General features: G+C 40.2%; 1 protein-coding gene across 1 annotated transcript in view; it reads left to right on the forward strand.

The window, feature by feature from the left end:
• Positions 1–9,817, forward strand: part of TNFSF13B (TNF superfamily member 13b) — a 38,741-nt gene extending 28,924 nt beyond the window's left edge. Inside the window, exons 4-7 of the mRNA XM_074963493.1 lie at positions 4,765–4,821; positions 5,105–5,217; positions 5,310–5,460; positions 6,620–9,817. Of these exons, the coding sequence (XP_074819594.1) occupies positions 4,765–4,821; positions 5,105–5,217; positions 5,310–5,460; positions 6,620–6,732 (434 nt within the window). The 3' untranslated portion in view covers positions 6,733–9,817. The remainder of the gene's footprint in view (positions 1–4,764; positions 4,822–5,104; positions 5,218–5,309; positions 5,461–6,619) is intronic.
• The last annotated feature ends 944 nt before the right edge of the window (positions 9,818–10,761 follow it).

Raw genomic sequence — 10,761 nt, forward strand, 5'->3', positions numbered from 1 at the left:
TTATGCAAGTTTTGAATACTCCAAATGCAATGCATACTGTCATCATGATGATGATTTAATCTTCTTTCTTCAGTTGTTATAATACGTTTTTAGATGATCTTAAACAACTTTCAGAGTAGCAGCCATGTTAGTCTGTATCCGCAAAAAGAAAAGGAGGATTTGTGGCACCTTAAAGATTAACAAATTTATTTGAGCATAAGCTTTCGTGAGCTACAGCTCACTTCATCGGATGCAGTCAGTGGAAAATACAGTGGGGAGATTTATATGCACAGAGAACATGAAACAATGGGTGTTACCATACACACTGTAACAAGAGTGATCAGGTAAGGTAAGCTATTACCAGCAGGAGAGCCGGGGGGGGGGGGGGGGGGACCTTTTGTAGTGATAATCAAGGTGGGCCATTTCCAGCAGTTGACAAGAACGTCTGAGGAACAGTGTGTGTGTGTGTGGGGGGGGGAAATAAACACGGGGAAATAGTTTTACTTTGTGTAATGACACATCCACTCCCAGTCTTTATTCAAGCCTAAGTTAATTGTATCCAGTTTGCAAATTAATTCCAATTCAGCAGTCTCTCCTTGGAGTCTGTTTTTGAAGTTTTTTTGTTGAAGAATTGCCACTTTTAGGTCTGTAATCTAGTGACCAAAGAGATTGAAGTGTTCTTCAACTGGTTTTTGAATGTTATAATTCTTGACTTCTTATTTGTGTCCATTTATTCTTTTACGTAGAGACTGTCCAGTTTGGCCAATGTACATGGCAGAGGGGCATTGCTGGCACATGATGGCATATATCACATTGGTAGATGTGCAGGTGAACGAGCCCCTGATGGTGTGGCTGATGTGGTTAGGCCCTATGATGGTGTCCCCTGAATAGATATGTGGACACAGTAGGCAACGGGCTTTGTTGCAAGGATAGGTTCCTGGGTTAGTGTTTTTGTTGTGTGGTGTGTGGTTGCTGGTGAGTATTTGCTTCAGGTTGTGGGGCTGTCTGTAAGCAAGGACTGGCCTGTCTCCCAAGATCTGTGAGAGTGATGGGTCATCCCTCAGGATAGGTTGTAGATCCTTGATGATGCATTGGAGAGGTTTTAGTTGGGGGCTGAAGGTGATGGCGAGTGGCGTTCTGTTATTTTCTTTGTTGGGCCTGTCCTGTAGTAGGCAACTTCTGGGTACTCTTCTGGCTCTGTCAATCTGTTTCTTCACTTCAGCAGGTGGGTACTGTAGTTGTAAAAATGCTTGATAGAGATCTTGTAGGTGTTTGTCTCTGTCTGAGGGGTTGGAGCAAATGCAGTTGTATCGTAGAGCTTGGCTGCAGACAATGTTTCGTGTGGTGTGGTGTGGTCTGGATGAAAGCTGGAGGCATGTAGGTAGGAATAGCAGTCAGTAGGTTTCCGGTATAGGGTGGTGTTTATGTGACCATCGCTTATTAGAACTGTAGTGTCTAGGAAGTGGATCTCTTGTGTGGACTGGTCCAGGCTGAGGTTGATGGTGGGATGGAAATCGTTGAAATCATGGTGGAATTCCTCAAGGGCTTCTTTTCCATGGGTCCAGATGATGAAGATGTCATCAATACAGCGCAAGTAGAGTAGGGGCATTAGGGGACGAGAGCTGAGGAAGCGTTGTTCTAAGTCAGCCATAAAAATGTTGGCATACTGTGGGGCCATGCGGGTACCCATAGCAGTGCCGCTGATTTGAAGGTATACTTTGTCCCCAAATGTGAAATAGTTATGGGTGAGGACAAAGTCACAAAGTTCAGCCACCAGATTTGCCATGACATTATAGGGGATACTGTTCCTGATGGCTTGTAGTCCATCTATGTGTGGAATGTTGGTGTAGAGGGCTTCTACATCCATAGTGGCCAGGATGGTGTTTTCAGGAAGATCACCGGTGGATTGTAGTTTCCTCAGGAAGTCAGTGGTGTCTCGAAGATAGCTGGGAGTGCTGGTAGCGTAGGGCCTGAGGAGGGAGTCTACATAGCCAGACAATCCTGGTGTCAGGGTGCCAATGCCTGAGGTGATGGGGCGTCCAGGATTTCCAGGTTTATGGATCTTGGGTAGCAGATAGAATACCCTTGGTCGGGGTTCCAGGGGTGTGTCTGTGCGGATTTGTTCTTGTGCTTTTTCAGGGAGTTTCTTGAGCAAATGGTGTAGTATCTCTTGGTAACCCTCAGTGGGATCAGAGGGTAATGGCTTGTAGAAAGTGGTGTTGGAGAGCTATGGGTACCCACATGGCCCCACAGTATGCCAACATTTTTATTGCTTAAACAACTTTATACACACAGATCCTTTTCTTTTTGCTTAAACAACTTTATACACATTGTAATATTATTAATTATTATTATTATATTTATCATTTATTATTAGAGAAGGGCTTGGCCCAGAAAGTTAGAACTCAGATCTGAATTTACACAGAGTCTAGGGTGTTCAGATAAGGGTTTGGGTGTTTTTATTCATTCCAATCCATTATTCTTAATAGTTCCACACACAAATACAGAATTAACAAATAGTATGTGTTTGGCATTGTAGTCTGAGTAAGTCATGGTTCCTTCTTGAAATAGATTGACTATCAGAACTAATGTTTTGCTGAGGAACCATACTGATTCCCCAGAGAAAATAGTTTTCTTCCTTATTTCCTATTTAACAAGCAGTAATCTTACTCCCGATGGCCTTGATTCAGCAAAGTACTTAAACATGTGGCTAGTCCCATTGAAGATAACAAAGCAAAGTATTTTGCTGAATCGGGGCCTGTTGCTCCTGAATTTTGAACAAGTTTAAAAAAATTTTTGCTGTTGGTAGTTCTGAACTAGACTTTGGTTTCTTGGACACTGCTGTGCTTTAATTTGTGGTTTTAAATAAGACGTTTAATTTGCCAGTTCACATTTGCTTTAGCACCAGCGAACAAAACTACATCATCTTTTGTCTCCTCCTGATACAAAGTAAAGGATTATATTCCAAGGACTATAATCAGTGCCATCTAGAGACACAAAAAGATTAGACAAACAGATGGTTTTCTTTAGTAGTTATAATTAGGAATATGTTGTGTGATAATAGACATGGTACTTGTACTTTTTATGAAAAAGTTTCTCAGATGATATCAGACCTTTAGGATATTACTGCTTTAATAATTATTAGCAGTGCCTGGAATGATGAGTAGTTTTGCCGTGTGGTTGTAATAAAAATACAAGGCCATATCTTCAGCAGGTGCCAATAAGCATGGTTTAATTGAAGTCAGTGGAGTTAGGCTGATTCATGCCAGCTGAGTATCTGGCCCAGTGTAGTTTAGTAAAAAAGAAATGCTATAAAAATCACCAGAAGTAGCAGTGATAGGCGCACGACCACACATCTGACACCAGATCTCTTCTCATTCTTTTAAAAGAAAGTTACATATGCAAAAGGGATTGATTTTTCTGAAAAATCAGAAAGAAATTTTCAGTGTAGTCTACTGCACAGCTTGGGAGCCAGTAAATAGTTACTATGGCTCAGTCATAAGGAACACAGGTCTTAACATTAGTTTAAAAAAAAAAATAGAACTGCTTGTGGAGCAGTATGAGTAAGGGTGACAGAATTTGCCCACAGAGTTTATCTGCTTCAGGGAAGTGAGATTCAACAAATTAGGATTTTCTTCTCTTCGTTTCTGATAAATTACTCGATTAGCACGTTCATCCACTTTCTGGACAGTACTGAAGACATTTTTTGTTTAACACTTTCATCCTTTGAAGTAGCAGTAAAGCATAAGGCTTAACTGAGATCAGTGCTTAGTGAATGCAACTTTATAGGCTCCTTTATTATGATTCCTGGCACTTATCTGTGGCAGATTTTTTTTTATGGTGCCTTAAATTGTATTTAGCTGTGATCCAACACTTTAAAATACCACAATACCGGCATCCGACGCAGTGGGTATTCACCCACGAAAGCTCATGCTCCAATACGTCTGTTAGTCTATAAGGTGCCACAGGACTCTTTGCCGCTTTTACAGATCCAGACTAACACGGCTACCCCTCTGACACTTGACACAATATTTCTTATTTTTCTATAACTAAATGTGTATCCTGTATTTCTATCCAATGCATGCAATGTCAAAGCTTTAAAGCAATGGATGAGTTTTGACAAGTACTAAAAGTTTTATAGCTGTAATTGCAACAATTTCTCTTACAAACATTGTATCAGCACTTTCTTGATTGGGCAATTTCACTACAGTCCTATTGTTTTGGAACATGGGGAAGTCTTACTTTTTTAGGGATGTTATATGAAATGAATTCGTATTCACACTTTGCATTTTCTTTTGATATTATGTGAAACTAAAGAACTCCTGCAAATACAACAAAAAATATCTTTTGGAAGCCTGACATCCATCACAACTGAGAATTGTCTGGTGGGGTTTCAGTTAGAAATGTAACTAAACTAATGGAGCCAATAGCATCTAACTCATCTGACTTAACACAACATTGTTCAAGTATACTAGGAACCCAGATGAAAGCCCAGTGTTTTATCATAGTATTCAAGGTTGGCTGCATGATCTCTGAATTTCTCCAGGACCCTTTAATGTGAAAATCTGATGGCTGTTCTGCACATCTGACAAGTACCTGCCACAAGAAGCAATGGGAGATCCTGCTTTCACATAGTGAGAATAAGAGTATTTCCCTCATGAGTATGCTTCGTCACTTTTTTTAACCTCCCAAGATCTTAAACCATTCTCTTAATTACTTCCTCTCATTTGTTTTCTTTCATTACAAAAGGAGTCTTGTTTTTATTTTTTTATTTTTTCTTTTCAGTGCTACAGGCCTGTCTGCAATTGATTGCTGATAGCAAAAGTAACATCCAGCAAAAAGGTAACCGTGCCTTCCATGTATTCACGTATTTTCTACTCAAGCTCCAGGCGTTATAACTAACAAGCAGTATTCTGATTAATACAATGCCAGTTACAAAAAATAATGAAAATTTTGGATCTGGATAATTCTCGCAAATCTCCCCATTTAAATTGGAAAATCCCCCTCTCTAAACTCCGCTATTTTTCAAGAGGTCAGCACTGTTGATTTTTGACCAAAGGAAACTAGAAGGAACTAACTAATTTTGATTTTTTTCTTACCAGAAATTACTCTCTCTCTCTTCTAGATGACTCAAGCATTGTTCCATGGCTTCTTAGCTTTAAAAGAGGAACAGCTCTGGAAGAGCAAGGAAATAAAATATTGGTCAAAGAAGCAGGTTACTTTTTCATATATGGTCAGGTAAGAATATTCATTTCACTTTAATATTGGACTTAGGGTGCTTAACAACTTCACAGTGTATGTCTGAAGTTTGTTTCTTTTTTATTCTTCAGGTTTTATATACAGATACAACATTTGCTATGGGACATCTAATTCAAAGGAAAAAGGCTCGTGTATTTGGTGATGATCTCAGTTTGGTGACATTATTTCGTTGTATCCAAAACATGCCTCATTCTTATCCTAATAATTCTTGCTATACTGCTGGTAAATATCTGAGTTTTTACCCTTCTTTATTTATAGTAAAGCTGTACCAAATGTAATTTGCAGTGATATAGGATTACATATAGTGAAAATGTAATGGGTTCAGAAATCACCTTGCCAGTGAAAGTATGGCATACTTTGGTTTATGTGCAATTAACAATATATTATGATTGAAATTCCATAAAGAGTCCAATTTTCATACTTTGATGCCCAAATCTGTGTTTACTGTAGATACTACAATAGCCATTTTATGGCTCTGTGTTCTGCTTTAGTCAATCAAATATGGATTTAAGCATCTTTAGGATGAAGCAGTCAGTATCAGCCTAACTCTCTGCTCCTAATAAAGATTACTGGAGTCTCATCATTGACTTAAGTGCAAACAGAGTTAGGCCAATGCGGAGTGTGTTTGACAGTCCCATCAGAAATGTTGCATGCAAGTAAATCAAGATATGCACACCAAGACAAAAATAATACTTTTATATTAGCAGAGCTCCAGCAGTCTGTTGTAAACACTTGTGTGTTATACTAACCCCTGTGCAAGGTTTAAAAAGCCATTGTTGCAGCCTGTCAGACTATATTTTACCAAACCACTTTTAATGGCTTTTACTTCTCTAGACTTCTTTTCCCATCATTGTTGTTTAGCAAGCTCTCTCTATGAATGTTTTCTTCTGTACCCAAGTGCCTGATATATTCACTGATGCCAGAGTTCATTGTATATGGCATCACCACAATAAAAGCTGTTCTGAGAGACAGACACTGGATTGTGCCATTGCTAAATGACGCATGTAGCAGGGAGCTAATTAGAAAGGAAAAATTCTTTGCATATAAATATTGTAGTAATCACCAATTGGAGGACAAGAAATACATGACTAATACAAGGCCATTTATTATGTTTATGGTAACTTTGCTGAAGTGTGGCAGTAGTTCTTTAAGAACAGAATGTAATCATTACGGAATGACATTCAAATGTAAGGTCAAAATCATAGGTGAATTTAAATGTGAGCTTTGCCTGCGTAAAGATTGCAAGATTGGGCCCAGTATTATTTTTTTTTATTGCAAATAATGTGTGTTTAGGTAATACAAAAGACACTCTGAATGCAATCTATTAAGATACTACCACATATAAAATACCTATCTAAAGATATTCCAAATTCTTTTCCAGGCATTGCAAAATTAGAAGAAGGGGATGAACTTCAACTTACAATACCACGGAGAAGGGCCAAAATATCATTGGATGGAGATGGCACTTTTTTTGGTGCAGTTCAACTCCTGTGATACTCTACACTTTAACATTAGGCTTATCTCTGTTCTCTTTTTTGTTTTTATGTAATTGAAAAAAATGGAAATACAGTGAAGCAGTCAATTCAGTCTTTTTTTTTTTTTTTTAGCCCTTTTCTTCAGTCTGATGAGCCAGCCCAAAACAGGAAACCCAGCAGACATACTTCTGATGTGACTGTCATGTGAATTACCAGAAATATAGGTTATTTTAGGCAATAGAGGAATAAAAATACCAATGGCTATACAGACATATCTTACAGCTTTGAAACAACTTCTTGTCCATGAGACATTACTCAGGGCCTCGATGCTGCAGAGTTTGACCCAAAATATCTCAAGTGTAATGAGGACCATCGTGATTAGTAAATCATTATCCAGGAGGTACTGAAGTAACATAAACAAGTCAACGTAAACACTGCTCACATCCATATTAAATTTCACAAATGTTTTATTGTTAAAGCAGCAAAGAATAAGAGAATCACCAAAGAGTAGAACCCTCAACATACATATTAATGTACAGTATATGAGAAATTGCTAAATAATCTGCATGCAACTATGAAACTGAAAAATGTACAACAATTGTCAGCCCAGTTTTTAGCATCGACTGTGAACTTTTGGAGGAAATTGAAATCAGATGAGGAAATAGGTGTTGTGGGGAAGACTGACCTGGGGTTGGGGAGCAAGGACATGGGATTGGGAGAAGAAATCCACAGGGGTGAGACTAGGACTTGCTGAGGAAGGAGACTGGGACTGGGATAAGAAGCCTGAGTGGACACTAGGACTGCTTAGGAGAGGAAAATGGGACGTCAGGAAGACAAGTGTGGGGAAAAGATAGGACAGAGACAGTCTGGAGGGAATACGGGCAGAATTGTCTTTCCTCCAGACCCCCAAATAGAACCCAAGATACCTGAATTTCACCATTCCTCTGCTGTCTATGAAACCCGTGTCACAGAGTCTGCATTGGGTCACAGATGAGAGTGCCAATCTCAGGTCAGACTGTCAAGAAAACAGGGAAGATACATCCAAACTGGTGGTATATTCTATAATTAGATTTCACCAAACCAGCAACAAATGTGTGCACTTCGATCACTGCACTAGTTTACCATGGAGCCACAGCCAGTTGCCTTAGACACTCCAGCCTATATTACCACCCACACAAACTGGACTTGATGAAAGGTTATTAAAACCAAAAATTGTCACACTTTGTTACTCCCAGCCACAAAGGGCCAGCCACTTACCCCAGGTCAAGGTATACTTCAGATATCACCAAAGACAATGGTGAAGCCAATTTCTTTACTAAACTAAACTAAAGATTGATTAGCTAAGAAATGAAAGATATTGAGAGGTTAAAGCAGGTAATATATATAACAGTGAGTCCAAGTTTGTAAGTCCAAAATGATAGCAGTGATGTCTGCTAGTTTCCATAAGTCTCTCAGGGTTTCCCAAAATGTCTTTGGTGACCTCTGTCTTGTATCTGGAATGCCCCCTGACAGCATCCAAATTAATCAGGGATCGCAACTTTTGGCATGCAGCCTGTCAGGGAAAGCCACTGGCAGGCCGGGATGCTTTGTTTACCTGCAGCGTCCACAGGTTTGGCCGATCGCAGCTCCCACTGGCTGCGGTTCGCTGTTCAAGGCCAATGGGGGCTGCGGGACCAGGAGCTAGCATATCCCTTGCCCCGCACCACTTCCCACAGCCCCCGTTGGCCTGGAGTGGCAAACTGCGACCAGGGGGAGCTGCGATTGGCCAAATCTGCGGACACTGCAGGTAAACAAACTGTCCAGGCCCGCCAGCAGATTTCCCTGATGGGCCATGTGCCAAAGGTTGCCAATCCCTGAAACAGATCATCCCCAGGGCACACTTTTATAGCTGTTTCCTCTGAAAAGCAGCCAAGCAAATGCTTGTACTCATAGCATAGGCTCTCCCTTTGATGAAGAGTGCCTTTTGAGTTTTTTACCTCAGGTCACCATATGAAGGACCACTTGTTTTGAAATTAACATTTTACTTCCTATGCATAGACAAGTAATCCAGTTACAGTGATACACATATGCAGTTGCCTGCCATTATATTCTGATAGGGATAGATAAGTGAAAACAATACAGATAACATTCATTAGCGTTCAGGAAGTTTACACATCAAGCAAATTCTCATCTTACTGCTAACACAAACCTCTGATCTAGGGTTAATTAAGCATAGGGTATACATATAATGCAAATCAAGTTACAGATATGTGTAGAAAATAGCACTAACATTTATTTGAACTATTCTAACAGACAGGTGAATTGGCTTGATACCATTATAATGCCTCTTGGCATTTTCTTGATTCCTATCAGCACAAGTGAATGGGCCTATGTCTACTAGCCCACTTAACTTCTCTTTGATAACCACGCACAAGTGAATTAGTACACCTAACACTTCTTTGAGGTTTTGATCTGAGCTGGCTAACTGTCAGCACCACAATGCTCTAGCAAAGTGTGTGTGTCAGTGCTGGTCCACATAGAAGATGACAACCTACTGCTATCTTTTACTGCATTAGCTCAAGTGGCAGACGTCTGTGATGGACCTAAATGTTCCAACTTTTCTGATGACCCCTGAGAGTGTCAATCTGATGCCACTCATTGTTCCTTTACACACTTGCTATATCACATTGTGACTAGATATCACGCTTAACATTTTCATGCTGTGGTGTCAAATACCTGGTCCATTTGATATATTTCGATGGACTGCATGCTATGGTCAGATTCTACAGAATCTCAGCTTTCATTTAATAACAAAAAGTAAGTTTCTAAGCCTCATTGTTGTGAAGAAAACCTTCCAGATATGAACAGGCTGGGAACTGATAGTGGTTGATTTCCTGTGCTTGACACCAGCCTGAACCAATCTCTGAAAGGTGTGGGCTCCTCCATCTCTAAGTTCATCCAAATGGGAGGGAAGCTAACTCTAACTCTTAATGATAACTCTTCTAATGGCAGCACTGCCTCATTGATGAGGGCATGAAGCCCACATCGTGGAGAGGAATGAGGAATAGCTGCAGGGAAAGAAATTATAGAGGGATAGTAACAGTAAAAGGAGGATGAATTAAAAAGAGGAAAGTGGTGGTCTAAGGACTAGACTATTCTTCCACTGAGTGTTGGTGAATGTGTCAATAAAGTCATGTATAAATGCTAATTAAAAGTTGTATTACTACTGAAAGCCATACTCTACTCTTGATCTTCATACAAACCTGCCATTGGATTGAGGGTAGAGGAGAGTCCTAAATATATACCACAATTCCATTACTATAAATTACATTTGGCCCCAAGGGGAGAGAACCAAATGCATTCGGGTGAAATTCACCCCCAAACTTGCACAAAGCTTGAGAAAATATATTTTGTGCAGAAAAATATGGAGGGGGCTGGAGTCTTTTTCTTGCACATCAGGTCCACAGCCCCTACTCTAGTTCCTGCTCTGAAAGGGAGGCTGAAACCCCATAAACAGGGCTTTGTCGCCACTGGGTCTGTACAACTGCAGACCCAGATGCTACAGTTTTATCCCTCCTTGGGCTGTCCCTCTGCTCCATTCAGAGCTATGTTCAGTGTTCCCATGTACTCAGTTTGCAGCTTCCCTCACCATGTGTAGTGGAGCCATAGCAGTTATACAACTGCAGGGGTGTTAGACAGCTGCCATGCTGCTGGATGCATCTCACGCACAGGGAGTATGGCAGCAGGTGCCTTCTGGGATACAACTAGATTAGGTTTTATTAAATATTTTTGTTCCGTATCTAGGTGAGAAGTTAGCATAAGTGGAGAATGTAGAGCAGGGGTGGTCAATTATTTTTTGTCAAGGTCCAGATTTCTTGGTCAAGGTATTGTCAATGTCCAGACTCCAAAGAAACATTTTTCACACCACAATAATGCTAATAAGCCAATAAAAAGATTTTGCAGTCATTGAGAATGTTATGGCTGATAGAGATTATGGCTACACTGCAATTAAAAGCCTGTGGTACTCATGCAGCTCAGGCTAAGGGGCAGTTTGATTGCCATGTAGATG

Source organism: Natator depressus, chromosome 1, assembly GCF_965152275.1.
Source record: "Natator depressus isolate rNatDep1 chromosome 1, rNatDep2.hap1, whole genome shotgun sequence".
NCBI classification, from domain to species: Eukaryota; Metazoa; Chordata; order Testudines; family Cheloniidae; genus Natator; species Natator depressus.